The sequence below is a fragment of the Alexandromys fortis genome, unplaced genomic scaffold (genome assembly GCF_014885135.2).
Source record: "Alexandromys fortis isolate MF-2015 unplaced genomic scaffold, M_Fortis_MF-2015_v1.1 scaffold_68, whole genome shotgun sequence".
NCBI classification, from domain to species: domain Eukaryota; kingdom Metazoa; phylum Chordata; class Mammalia; order Rodentia; family Cricetidae; genus Alexandromys; species Alexandromys fortis.
The window spans coordinates 5,863,152-5,877,803 of record NW_026067948.1 but is presented as its reverse complement, the minus strand read 5'-3'; the positions used below and the strand labels follow the sequence as shown (position 1 = coordinate 5,877,803).

The 14,652-nt window shown below is 44.7% G+C and overlaps 1 protein-coding gene across 1 annotated transcript in view; it reads right to left on the bottom strand.

Moving 5' to 3' along the window:
- Positions 1-856: 856 nt before the first annotated feature.
- Positions 857-14,652, bottom strand: part of Gipc2 (GIPC PDZ domain containing family member 2) — a 60,263-nt gene continuing 46,467 nt past the window's right edge. Inside the window, exons 5-6 of the mRNA XM_050149505.1 lie at positions 10,711-10,792; positions 857-1,316 (exon numbers count right to left, since the gene is read on the bottom strand). Coding sequence (XP_050005462.1) covers positions 1,168-1,316; positions 10,711-10,792 — 231 coding nt within the window. The 3' untranslated portion in view covers positions 857-1,167. The remainder of the gene's footprint in view (positions 1,317-10,710; positions 10,793-14,652) is intronic.

Below are 14,652 nucleotides of genomic sequence, written 5' to 3'. Positions count from 1 at the left end.
AAAGCGATTGCTGCTTAAACCCCATACTCACACGCCAAAGACAGCATCTCAAACACAGTTATTTTCTGAGCAAATATGTTTCAAAAGAAAAACGCTACAAATATAAAGCCTGGCCTGGAGGCCTTAGAAAAGTTAGCAGGAAAGAAGCTATAGATAAAAACAGAACTAATACTTTTAAAAGTCTGAAAAGAACAAAACGGCACACGTGCGTCTTCCTGTCACTTTTTTATCTTGATCTCCCGCCCGCCCAGCCCCTCACCTCCAGCCCACCACACACACACACACACACACACACATTTGTGCACACAGCACAACTCCACCCAATTGCTCTTAAGAGTATATATATATATAGAATACATATATTAAGAATATACATATTCTTAATATATTCTTTATATATATATATAAAGAATCAACCTTTGTTTTACAAAGAGAGTCCTAGGAACCAGTAAACCAAAGCAAACTCTTCCCTGCTCCTTTAAAGATAAAGACCATGCTTCTGGACTGTGGCATTTCACCTTCTAAACGTAACATAACAAAATGAAAATGTTACAAGGTAGATCGAACACTGAGCCTAATTCCCATCTATTAATATTTTGAAAAAAGGCATCTGGAGAGATGGTCCAGCACTAGAGACCACTGGCAGACCACCCAGCACCCAGGTTCAGTTCCCAGCACCCTCAGAAAGCTCACAACTGAGCTTAACTCCAGCTGGAGAGTTATAGACAGTTACAGGAGCCCTCTTCTGGTCTCCTCAAGAACTGCATGCACGTGGTACACCCATAACCAAGCACATAAAGCAATGATAAATACACAATTTTTTTTAAAGATATTGAAGGAAAAGATACCCACAAAGTTGTAAGAAACTATTTAATTTGGGAAGTAAGGCATGTCAATAGGGTCAAGTCCACCTGTGTAGAAACACTCCTTCAAAAGTCACTTTTAGAAGCTTTGGAACAAATATTAAAATGGATCAGACTTCGATTTATTTTAAGCATATTGCACAGGAAACTATATTAAACATTATCCATAAATCAAATCACATTTCATAGACTGAATCTCATACACATGGAGCTGAAGTAGAGGTCATGAAGTTATCTAAGAGTCCCCAAGAAGGCTGCCTCCGGAAGTGCTCTGGTCATTTCTGCAGGACGATCACCCACAGCATCATCTTCCTTGTTTCGCATCGCCAATGGCTCCCCACACATCAAACATAAACTCGTCAGGGAAGGCAAAGTCTCCCAGAGTCTCATCAAGGGCCACAGCAAATTCGTCGGGGTTGCTTTTGTCTTTTCCAGCTTCAAACATGGTCGTAGCTGTCAATGATAATTTTTCAAAGTTAAAGAGTCATGCGCCAACATTGGAGGACTGAACCTGTCCCCACTGCCCTGTCCCCAACCTGAGAGACCATCACTTGGGAGGCTTTAGCATTCTCTGGTGGCTGTTTTGTTTTGTCTGGTCTTGTCTGGTGTGGAGTGTATGCACGTGCATAGAGAGACCAGAACACAACCTCAGATGTCAAACCTCTGAAATGCCATTCACCTCTTTCTGAGACTGTGCCCTCCTCACTGGACTGGGGATCACTAGGGAAGCTCTGCTGGCTCTCCAGCCAGCTCCAGGAATCCTCCTGTCTCCACCTCCCCCAACACTAAGTTTTAAAGCCCACACCACCACGCCTATCATTTTTACATGGACTCTGGGGATCAAACTTGTGTTTCCAAGAGAAGTATTTTACTGAGTCCTCTCTGCAAACCCTCCAGCATTCTGATGGGTGGAAGACACAGTTTAAGAAAGCCGCATGGGTACCCTCACCAGGAACATCAGCACAAACAGCCCCTGACTTCCCCACAGGCTAACACTCTCTGTGCCTTCTATCCATGCCCTACTCCCAGACAGCCACAGTATACGCTCCCCTCTGTGAAGGAATAGATTACAGCACACAGCAGTCTGAGTTCTGTGGCGTCTTTCTTGATCACCTTCTGGGTTAGAGTAGAAAATTAAGATACTGTGTGTGGTCTGCCTTCCTAGGAAGACACTCAAACCCCGTGTTCTAGGTCTGGGAAAGAGCATCCTGTGAGCACACACTCCCAAAGGACTTTCCCCAGGATCTAGAAGCCCTTGAAGGTCACCTACATTTTTGCTCCACCCCTTATAAGCACTAACAACCATAAAGGATTTTTTATGCCACATAGTACAGCTAAGTGCTGACCTCCTGTGGCCACTCTGAGAATATTTTTATGTTCCTACTGCCACAAAACTTTGACCAACATACAGTTTCCATTAAGTCTGTAAATATTTAAAGAACTTTTAGATATAAAAATTAACCTATTACATAAAATCTTTATTATATGTGTGTATTTATATGTGTATATATATATGTATATGTATAGGTACATATATGTGTGTACATGTGTATGTATATAAAGGCAACTGCATATATGGGGTGTGGTGTGTGTGTGTGCACGTGCGCATGTGTTACTGGAACTCTATCTAACTCAGGGTCTTATGTATAGCAGGCAGCATACATAGTGCCCTCCAATACACGTTTTAAAAAAGATGTATCTGTTATTTTTTGTTTGGATGTTTTGCCAGCATGTATGTTTGTACACCATATGTAGGCAGTGCCTGTGGAGCTGTAAGGGGGTGGTACACCCTGTGACGGAATGTCACACATGACCGAGATGCTCTGTGGGCCAGCTCCTCTGAAACAGCAGCCAGTGCTCTTAACAAATGAGTCAGTTCCAGCCCCTACAAGGCACTTTTTAATAAAAATCTACTCCAGATTCCATTGATCTCAACGTAGAAGGAGCTCTTCACAGTGTGCATGGCTTCACTGACCAAGGCAAGGAACCCAAGGGAGAAATAGGTTCCTCCCTATGAAACATCATTAGTATATAGCTTTCTAACCAGCCATAAGACGCTGTGGGAAAAACAACTTAGAAACTACCATTTGAATTGCCTTCCCACACATCTCTAGTCTTTTTAATGGGATAATTTTTTAAATTCTGAAACTGCCACCAGGCGGTGGTGGCGCACGCCTTTAATCCCAGCACTTGGGAGGCAGAGGCAGGGTGTATTTCTGTGAATTTGAGTCCAGCCTGGTCTACAAGAGCTAGTTCCAAGACAGGCTCTAAAGCTACAGAGAAACCCTGCCTTGAAAAAAAATTCTGGAATTCCCATAGATAGTTCCAAAATCCTGCATTGGTATCAGAAAACAATGTAGGTCCACAGGTAGTAACACTGTTGCCTAAAGCTTCCAATTGAAAGTATGACAATGTATCCTTATGTTAGCTCACTCCAGGGGACTCCACAACTTCCGGCACTTATTCCTTTACAAATAGCATCCCAAGGTACTCCATGTGAGCTTAGCTGGTTGAAAAAAAATCACATTTCACAACCTAACTTCACAACCACTGAAGCGCATTCATCCTCAAAGTTATTTCCTACAAAGACTCATTTGAAGCCAGGTGGTGGGGGCAGGGGGGCACGCTTTTAATCCCAGCAGTCAGGAGGTAGAGGCAGGTGGATCTCTGAGTTTGAGGCCAGCCTGGTTTACAGAACAAGTTCCAGGACAGCCAGGGCAACACAGAGAAACCCTGGAGAGAGAGAGAAAGAGAGAGAGAGAGAGAGAGAGAGAGAGAGAGAGAGAGAGAGAGAGGAGGGAAAGAGGGAAGGAAGGAAGGAAGGAAGGAAGGAAGGAAGGAAGGAAGGAAGGAAGGAAGGAAGGAAGGAAGGAATTTCCTGAAAACCAAGAAATACTGGAAATGCAAAAGATAAAGGCATCCATTTGTCTATTCAGATAGGCTCACATTTCTGGATTATATCTCATGCTAATCGTATCTGAGCAGCAGAAATTCCTAATAACAACAGCTGACACTCTTCAAATAATTATTTCCCTCACACTTTGCCTCCCTAAGTGACTGATCTCACTACTAATCATGTTTGATGGCAATGGCTTCATGTCGATTGAAGGAATTTGCTACAGATATTTAACTAAACTGACAAGGGACCACTGGATGATTTCAATGAAATTTTTAGAATATGTAATGGCCTAGATTTCTGAGAACAAGAGAAAATTCATTATTTTTATTAGGTTCTTTTTAAAATTATATTGTGTGTGTGTGTGTGTGTGCACGCACATGCATTTGAGGAAGGGAAGTCTGGTACACCACAGTGTGGACCGTGAAGGTCAGAGGACAACTTCAGCATGCAGGAGGCAGCGTTCTCCTTCCACCACATGGAGCCCTAGGACCACACTTGGATCACCTGGCCTGGTGGGCAGTGGTTTTTCTGCTGGGCCATCTCATCAACCAGAAAATTCATCTTTAAAAACTTATGTCTTAGATTAGTTTATAATCACTTGCACTATTATCCATCATTCTGCTGTAATATATCTGGGGTTTGGGGGGAAGGGCTTTGTTTTTCTTGGTTTTTCAAGACAGGGTTTCTCTGTGTGACAGTCCTGGCTGTCCTGGAACTAGCTCTTGTAGACCAGGCTGGCCTCAAATTCACAGAGATCCGCCAGCCTCTGCCTCCCGAGTGCTGGGATTGAAGGAGTGCACCACCATCACCCAGCTGTGTCTATAAATTTTTTTTAAGATTTAATATTTAGGGGCTTGAGAGATGGTTCATCTATTGTGAACACTTATCCTGGCAGAAGACACAGGTTCAAAACCCAGCTTTCACAAGGTGGCTCACAATCATCCATAATCCCAGTTCCAGGGCATCTCACGCCCTCTTCTGACCTCTGAGGGCATCAGGTTTGCACACGGTGCACACAAATACATGCAAGGCAAAACACTCATATACATAAATAAAGTCAATGTTTAAAGATTTGTTTGTGGGGGGCTGGAGAGAGGGCTCGGAGGTGAAGAGCACTCAGGCTCAATTCCCAGCACTCACACGACAACTCACAATCAGGAGATGCCATGTTCCCCCATGTTCCTCCAGTTCCAGGAGATGCCATGGCCTCCTCAGGCTTCCGTAAGTACCGGATTTATTTTATCTCTATTTATTTGAATATGTCTGTCTGTGTGGTGAGGGTATAAGCGTGTAAGTGTGGTACCCATGGAGTCCAGAAGAGAGCATCAGATCCTCTGGAGCTAGAGTTACAGTGGCTGTGAGCCACCCACCGTGGGGACTGGGAACTGAACTCGCATCCTCTGGAAGAGCAGCGAGCAATCTTAACTGCTGGACCATCTCTCTAGCCCCCATAACTGTATTTTAATAATAATAACTAGTTCTGGTTTGGATAACTATGAAAAGTTCTGATGTTAAAGACAGCTCTAAGGTCCTACCTTGAAAGTTTATTTCTCCCAAATTCTAGCTCATGATCCAGGAACGGATTTGAATCCCGAATCTCACCCTCTCTGTCATCATCTGTAGCTTCTCAGCTGGACTGATGAATTGTATCATTTTCCAACAAACACTGTCTGGTCCCTGTGTTTACGGTCACTGTCCTCTCTAAACTCTCTTATTCCCATGCAGCTGAATTACTCTGACAAGCCTGAGTCATTTATCCAAATCCCAGAACTCTCCCCAAAGGTGGGTTCTGAAGATGAGGTGACCCTGGTTGTAAGTGCACAGGATCATCTTAGTTCTACCATTTTCTCCTCTGTTCATGCCGATCTGGGGTTCTACTGTGTTGGGGTGTTCATTTTGTTCCCTGGATTTTGGGAATTTTCTCTTATATTAGCTAGAATTTTTCTGTTCCTTTAGCTTTATCCCAGTTCCTTTGTCTGTCCCATGGATTATCAGTTTGGTCCAGAGATCTTGGAAATCTGTGGGCTGGACTATTCAGTTCTCTTCTTCACTGGTGTCTAAGTGGGATGTGTTGACCTAGTCTTCTGGTCAAGACAGTCTTTCTCTTGTTTGATGTAGTATATTGGTGATACTGTCCACTGTGGTTTTTCTCAGTTTTGTTGCTGTAACTGTTTTATTTATTTTGTGGTTATTTTGTTTATGACTCATTTAATTTTTCCTTTCTAATATTTTTTTCTTTGTTTTGTAGGGTTTTTGAGATAGGGTCTCACTGTGTAGCCATGGCTGTCCTGGAACTCACAGAGATCCACCTGTGTGGAGGCCCAAAAATGTGAGCCTATTTCCTGTTGACCAAAGGTCTGGGAGTGGGAACTTACCTCTAGTTCCTTCAAGGTTATTGTGATTCCATCTCAAACAAAGGTCCCACCTAGATTTAGACCAGAGAGTTATGCTCTCAAGGTTATTGTCAACAGGTGTGGCTAATAGCCAGACTCTCTACTTCAGGAATAGAGAAGTAGATGTGTTCCTACCTCAAACAAAAGTCTAAGGATCCAACTAAGTTCCAGTTTCTTTATGGAGATAACTTGGGATTCTACCCAGGGAGTGATTTGCCTACAGAATGTTTTGGTCTGTGGTGTGAGCGAGACTTGTTTTGTTCTAGCAACAGAATGTAGCCTGCGACCTTCAATTGGTGTGTTTATTGCCTTGTGTCGGGTTGATGCAGGTTTTTTGTCTTACCCCTACCTCTTGGAGTCAGGGGTATTTAAAGCAATTGGGAATTAAGCACGGGTAAATTCCAGTACTCACTGGAACTCCCTCCCAACACTATTCTGTTTCTCCGTCTTATTATCTTCATTCGTGTCTTCATATTCTTTACTAATATTTTCTAAATCCCCATATCCTTACCCTGGCAAGTGGTATTTTTGTTGAGGTTGGTCCCAGACACACCTGCCTCTCCCTCCTGAGTGCTGTCATTAAAAGCATACATCATAGCACCTGGGACATTTCTTTTTTTAAAAAAAAAAACTTCAATTTTCTTGTTGAATTTCTTTTCCATTTTACTGACTTTCTTTCCTACACTCAAGATTGATTTTATTACTTCATTTATGTGTTTTTATGTATCTATGTATCTTATGTGAAGTCCCTGGTCATTTTTACAAGCTCTTAAATTCTTTGTCTGACATTTTACCCATTTTAGTTAGTATCTTTGAATCCAACTCTTACAGATTTATGATCTTTTGACTAGCCGAGAAGTGATATTGCCTCGCATTTTATGTTTCTTGTTTTTTCTGTGTTGAGAGGTGTGCAGTTTCATCTGGGGTCTTAGGGAGCAGTTGCTCTTAAGGTTCAGCCCCAGCACTGCTCAGAGAGGAGAAAACAAATTATTCAAGCAGCAACAACAGCAACCAAACAAGGTACAGTGGTGCATGTAGATTAAAACAATTATCACAAAACAGAAAAGGGCAACGTAGACTGTGAGATGAGGTTAAAATTATTTAAGGTTAGCGTAGAAACAAATCTGAGAGAATAATAGGGTGGAGAGGAGGAGGCCAGAAGAGGCCCAAGGTGAAGGAAACGAAGGGTGAAGGAAAATGCTATAAGAGGGGGTTGAAGGGAAACCTTTATAAAAGAAAACAAAAGTCAAAAGGAGGTCGCCTGATAATGCAAAAACACATAAACAAAACCAGAGAAGTAGTGTAAACATAGAAGCTTTAGAAATACGATAAAGTCACAATATCCTGGCAGAGTAGACAAAAAGGAAAGTGGGAAACAAGAAATAGAAGAACAGAGGGAGTGTGAGAGAGAGAGTGTCTTCTCCTGGGTCCCTTAAAGCGAGGCGAAGTCAGGCGGCCCTGGGAGCCACGGCAGCTGAACTTGCAGATGCTTGTCTTCCTTAGTTTATGCCACTTCTATGCCTATGGAGGTCATGTGTCAGCTGTTCCCCTAACGTGTTGTGGAATATTCCTTTACACCGTGTGAGATGTGCCACCATGGTTGGTTTATAAAGAGCCATTAGCTGGGCAGGAAGAGGTTAGGCGGACCTCTGGGGACAGAGAGCTCTGGGAAGAAAGGGAGAGTCACCAGCCAGACATTGAAGAAGCAGAATGGGCAGGACAGAGTAACATAAAAGAGTGTAGATTAAAAGCATGGATTAATTTAAGGCATAAGAACTAGTTAGGAAAGCCGGGCGGTGGTGGCGCATGCCTTTAATCCCAGCACTCGGGAGGCAGAGGCAGGCGGATCTCTGTGAGTTCGAGACCAGCCTGGTCTATAAGAGCTAGTTCCAGGACAGGCTCCAAAACCACAGAGAAACCCTGTCTCGAAAAACCAAAAAAAAATAAAAAAATAAAAAAAGAACTAGTTAGAAACAAGGCTAAGAAACTAAGGCCAGGCTTTCATAATCAATAATAAGTCTCCGTATAGTTGGTTTTGTGTGTGTGTGTGTGTGTGTGTGTGTGTGTGTGTGTGAGAGAGAGAGAGAGAGAGAGAGAGAGAGAGAGAGAGAGAGAGAGAACGAGCTGGCTGCTTAAAGAAAAATCTACCTATAAATGGTGCCCAACTTCCAGCCACATACATCCACATAAGGTCTGAGAAAGCAAAAGAAAAAAAGTTCAAAACACAGAGTCAAATGCAGTTTCTTGGTGACCAAGGTCTCTCAGTAGGCTCAGCTTACAGAGACTGCCTGTGGGCTGGAGCCAGTGGCCAGCACTATGTGCTAAGCTGAGATGCACTGGTGGCTGGCATAGCCATTTAAGATTTGTCTCGTGTCATCAGAGAACTCTACAAATGCTTAGAAAACCAGGTCCAGATACACAAAACCTCTGCAAAGGCACAGAGGTTAAAAAAGAAAAAAACATGGGTATAGATAATCAAAAAAATAGTTTATAAAGAGCAAGATAAAGTCTCTAAAGAAAAAGTAAAATAATATAAAAAGGATAAGCCACACAAAGATGGAAAATACAGACTGGATCCTGCATGGTGTTGTGTTAATTTGAATTTTTTGGATGCTAATGAACAGAGAATGACAGGTACTGGAGACACTGGACTGTGGAAGAGACTGCTGAGTTAAACCTCAATACTTCAGGATGCCTGAACTTTAAAACAGAATTCAGGAGATGTATTGCTTAGGGAAAGAGGATATGCTTTTATTTCCACAGAAAACAAAAGGCTGAAGATTCATTCAAAGTTAAAGAGGATCAGGTTTGACTGGGAGAGACCCCCTGAAAATCCTGGCTGAAGACATAAAGAAATGTAGAAAACCTACAAGACAGGTAATATATATTTTACAGCTCAAACTTAAAACAAAAAATTATCTTTGGCTGGCTTTTATGTACAATGCATAGTCTATACTTGTGTTAATGAAGATATGTATGTTACCTTTGAAAGTTTGTGTGTTTTCAGAGTAAGGGGACCAGACACCAGTGAAAAGAGGTGGCCCAGGTGATCCAGCCTCTCAGAGTGCCTCTGTTGAAACTTCCTCGGAGTTCCATGTCCAGAAGGGTCTCAAGGCTGCTCACTAAGGTGGTCCAGCCTCATAGGCTATTCTAGTCAGGACGACAGATAAGCTTTGTGCTTTCCCATCACATAGACTAAACAAATATTATGGATAGCGTTTCCTGAACTTGACCAATATCTCAGTTTTCTCAGGATTCCCCCAAAGATGCCATGGCCCCCAGACAACAGGAAGTAGTCTAGATAACACGATGCCACGTTCTTAAGAGGTGGGGTGGGGGTTCCTTTGTCATTCAATGGGTTATGGATGCTTGTGATCATTTAGAGGGGTTGATTACAAGTTTTTATTGATCAAAAGCTGAACAAAGGAGATTAGATTCAGGGATCTCTTTCTGAGGGTAAAAAAGAGGGATACAGTATAGATGGTATGAAAGGGTAGATTGTTGAATCCACTTTTGAACAACCACTAGTCTCAAATATTTTACAGTGGTACGGATTTGTGCATATTGATACAAATTTAAAGTTATTTTTGTTATACTGTATTTATGTTACAGATCTAGCATTCTTTTATGTGTTTCAGCTGCACTGCATGCAGTACCCATGGAGGCCAGAAGAGGGCATCAGACCCTGGAACTGGAGCCATAAGATGTGAGCTGCCACAGGAGTGCTGGGAACTGAATGCAGCATTAAGAGCTCCTAACCTCTGAGCCATCTCTTCAGCACCCAGATTCAGCCAGTTTTGAAGACAAGACCCATCTCTGAATTTTTTGGTTATAAAAACCATAAATTTCTCCCATTTTTTCCTACTTAATACAGTTGGAATTAGGGTTTTTGCATTCATTTTGTTTTGCAGTATTTGCTACCAGTAGAGTTTTAGTTGATAAAAAAAGAACTTGACACGTTCATGGTAACATAAGAAATAGCCCAGGGCTGGGCAGTGGTGGTGCAAGTCCTTAATCCCAGCACTTGGGGGCAGAGGCAGGTGGATCTCAGTGAGTTCGAGGCCACCCTGGACTACAAAAACAAATTCCAGAACATCCAGGACTGTTACACAAAGAAACCCTGTATCCAAAAACAAATAAACAAACAAAGAAACAAAAGAAATAACCTAGGAAGCACCCAGAAACCCCACTGTGGAGTCATCCTTACTCAGGAGTCTTGTATCTTTTTCTTCCTATTTCAGGAATCCTATTAAATTTTTATGTAGCTCTGGCTGTCCTGGAACACAGTGTGTAAACCAGGCTGTCCTTGAATTCACAGAGATTCTCCGTCCTCTGCCTCCTGCCTCTGCCTCTGGAGTGCTAGGGTTAAAGGAATGTGCCACCACGCCCAGTTTAGCTAAAATTTTAAGTTAAATCAGCAGTCACCTGGGAAAATCATTCATCTTTACTATTTTTATGCTTTTTTGGGTTCCACAATCCTTTTCATCCTGAAGCATATATAGTTGGCTATCATCTATAAACAACGTGGAAATTACTGTTAACAGTGTGGCCTTACCCAAATCGATATCTCGAATTCCCATGTACAGTTCGAGGAGATCATCGACCTTTTCGATCGCCTTTGCTTTGGCTTCAGAGGGCTTTAAAGGAAGAATGACAAGATAATGCATTTATACAATAAAATCTCTTGACGGCAGGAAATAGCTTGTCCATTAGCTAATTCTAATGGACATATCTGGAATATACCTTGTAACCTTATAGCTAAATGCAAATCAGTACAGTAAATAGCTGTAGAGTCAACACTAAAGAGAGAGAGAGAGAGAGAGAGAGAGAGAGAGAGAGAGAGAGAGAGAGGCACAGTTAAGGGGAGAAAGAATGATTAGACAATAGTTTGAAGGGCATAAGAGGTACAGAAGCCAGAGAAGTCTTCAGAAGAAAGCGATTTAAGAACCATGTTTACAGGGCTGGAGAGGCATCAGAACACAGGGGAGAGACACTGTGAACAGAGCAACACGTGGCAAGTCCACATGAGTTTATAAAGTCGATAGAAGAGAATATTACAGTCACAGTAAGAAGTCCCTGGAGAGTACAGTTGCACGACTAGAAGTTAGGGTCATGGGCCACTAAAAGGTTGGGAATCTCCAAACTCTTTGCCTGTGTGTGTGTGTCTGTCTGTCTGTGCCCGTGTGTGTGTGTCTTTGCGTGTCTGTGTGTGTATTCCGTGTATATGCACATGTATGACTGATATTAAGAGCTCTCCTCAATTGCTCTCCCTTATACTTTTGAGACAGGGTCTCTCACTGCACCTGGAGTTTACTGATTCAGCTGCGAAGTCCCAGGAGCCTCCAGTCTCCACCTCCCCCATGTGTGTGAATGCAAAGATGAGAAAATGCCAGTGCATTATGTGTGACTGTATACATGTGCGGGGAGTGCGGGTATATGTGTTCATATAAGTGTACATACAAACATGAGAAAATGTACATACAAACATGAGAAAATGCCAGTGCATTATGTGTGACTGTATACATGTGCGGGGAGTGCGGGTATATGTGTTCATATAAGTGTACATACATAAATGAGTGAGCTTTTGGGTGCATGTGTGTGAGTGTGAACAGCATGACAGGGTGTATTTGTACCGATTCGATATTAGCATCAAACTAGCTCCCTTTCATTATGAGATAGTTCTAATTGACCTATTGATTATGCAGACTATGCAAATGGATGGATTCTTAATGCTTACATTCGAATGGTTTCTTCCTAGCTCCCCAGAGATTGCAGACAGACGTCCTAGCTCCCTTCCTTTCACTGCAGCACCTCATGAACAACAGGGTGCTTAACACATAGTCACTGGTTATGTTCACTGTTGGGAAACGATGCTCATCCCCCACAGGACGTGGAACTACCCAGCATGCCCTGCTTCCTCACACAACGTGTCAAGGCTGCTCCTCTTCCTCACAGCCTCACACAGAGAATCAAAAGAGCCTTTTCCTAGTGGCCGACTGCAAGCTGCACCCACCGGTTTTACATTCTCCTACAGATTCCTGCCCTCTGTGCAGGCTTGGGCATTGGTTGAAGAGACAGGCACAGTCTTCAGCAACCCGCCAGGGGGTGAGATGAGCAGAGGAAGAAGTAAAGGCTCAGCCAGATATCCCTACCCTGTTGAGGCGCACAGAATTCAGCACCGCTCCTTCTCGAAACACTCTGACTCTGCCGGGTTTTACGGCTGTGCTTGCCTCACTGCTAGCTAATCTTAAGCGTGAATCTGATGAGAGGTGGCATTTCCATGGAAACACATCTCTGCGTGCACCTGTGACTAGGGTCTAGATTAGGTCCTCGATTAGGAAGGCCTGCTCTAACTGCGGGCAGCACTGTTCCTTGAGGACCAGACTGAATAAAAAGGGGAAAGGGAGCTGAGATCCAGCACGTATGTCTTTTGCCTCACAAGCAGCTGCGCGAGCCCCTGCCACCATCCTTTCTCAAGCATGAGGGACTGAGTCCCTGACTCACCATTCTCCTCAAGGTTCCTCAAAACACACAGCATCCTGAGCGACTCCTCTCACAGCCCCAAAGATGGCCTTCACCTAGTGGTCTTTACGCAGCCGCTCTAACCAACCAGCCCTTCACTGACCCTGGACATCGTCACTCAACAGGTTCTAGGGACAGGACCACTTTGTAAACAGCCACCTACTGGTCACCTGACTCTCCTTTCTGCAAACCTGGGGATCTGAGGGTAACATCCACACACAGGCTGTGAGGGCCCCTGCCTGGGCTCTGCTCCCAGGAGCTGCAAGCCTTGGATGCCGCTGCGTCGACTTCATCGCACACTGTCCTCACTGGGGTGGGCAGACCTGCTCCTGCCCTTGCCCTTCCTGATCTCTTCTCTCACCTTCCCCCTCCATTTGTCTCTTCACCTTCTGGCATTTTCCACTCAGAGACTGACCTTTGCCCTGACAGTCAGTCAATGAAGCCCTTGCTTTCCTCAACCTAAAATAAATCCATAATTAATTCATTGATGCTGCAAAAGCTTGAGTTCCTTTGGCACATGAGATTCTAGGCTGGGTGACCGAGACTATGAAATAACAACAGATGAAACTGAATAAAATAAAGATATGAATCAGCCATATTTGGTGCATTGAGGAAAATTAAGGTTAAGAAGAGCTAAAGGCAGAGAATTGCAACTTGAGCCAGATATTCTGAAAAGACTGTGTGGGTAGGGAGATACACAGGCAGAAAAATGAAGAAGGTGGGAGTACACCAGGAAGGGGGCGGTGGTAACAGCAGCCCTAACACCCTGAGCAAAGGAAACACTGGGAGCTGGTGAGGATGAGCGGAACCTGGCTGCGCCAGAGGGGGTGGCAGAAGGTGGGGGTGGCTGAGGGGGTGGCAGAAGGTGGTGGTGGCAGAGGGGGTGGCAGAAGGTGGGGGTGGCAGAGGGGGTGGCAGAAGGTGGGAGTGGCTGAGGGGGTGGCAGAAGGTGGGGGTGGCAGAAAGTGGGGGTGGCTGAGGGGGTGGCAGAAGGTGGTGGTAGCTGAGGGAGTGGCAGAAGGTGGTGGTAATGACCAGAAATGTGGGGTCAGGACACAGCTTTCATTCTCGGGACACAGGAAACCCCCACCTCCCCCAACTTGCATCTCTGGTGGCTGAGGGGGTGGCAGAAGGTGGTGGTGGCAGAGGGGGTGGCAGAAGGTGGGGGTGGCAGAGGGGGTGGCAGAAGGTGGGGGTGGCAGAAAGTGGGGGTGGCTGAGGGGGTGGCAGAAGGTGATGGTAGCTGAGGGAGTGGCAGAAGGTGGTGGTAATGACCAGAAATGTGGGGTCAGGACACAGCTTTCATTCTCGGGACACAGGAAACCCCCACCTCCCCCAACTTGCATCTCTGGTGGCTGAGGGGGTGGCAGAAGGTGGTGGTGGCAGAGGGGGTGGCAGAAGGTGGGGGTGGCAGAGGGGGTGGCAGAAGGTGGGGGTGGCAGAAAGTGGGGGTGGCTGAGGGGGTGGCAGAAGGTGATGGTAGCTGAGGGAGTGGCAGAAGGTGGTGGTAATGACCAGAAATGTGGGGTCAGGACACAGCTTTCATTCTCGGGACACAGGAAACCCCCACCTCCCCCAACTTGCATCTCTAGAGGATAATCCTGCCTGCTGTACCCAGCACAGAAGGAAAGGGAGGAGAACAGGGAATGGTCCAGCAGCCTCCAGGGTTGGAGAAGGTGCTGGAGTCCCAGTGCATGCAGGGCAAGGTTGTCGGAGTCTGAAATTGTGCAGAGCTGGATCCCCAGGGTGTCCCTGGCAGGAGTGCAGAGCATGAAAGAGCAAAGTCAGACATGACTCGAAATAGTTTTCTGAGGAGACTGGACATTTAGGATATAGTCTTTCATCATAACAGCCTTCACAAGTACATGTCCCCTGATAGTCCAAACATCCACAGACAAGTCTAGACTAGTGACCTGCTGGAGGAGGGGACTCCCAAAGACCTCAGGCTCTCTCCCATGCTTTGCTGTATTTTCCT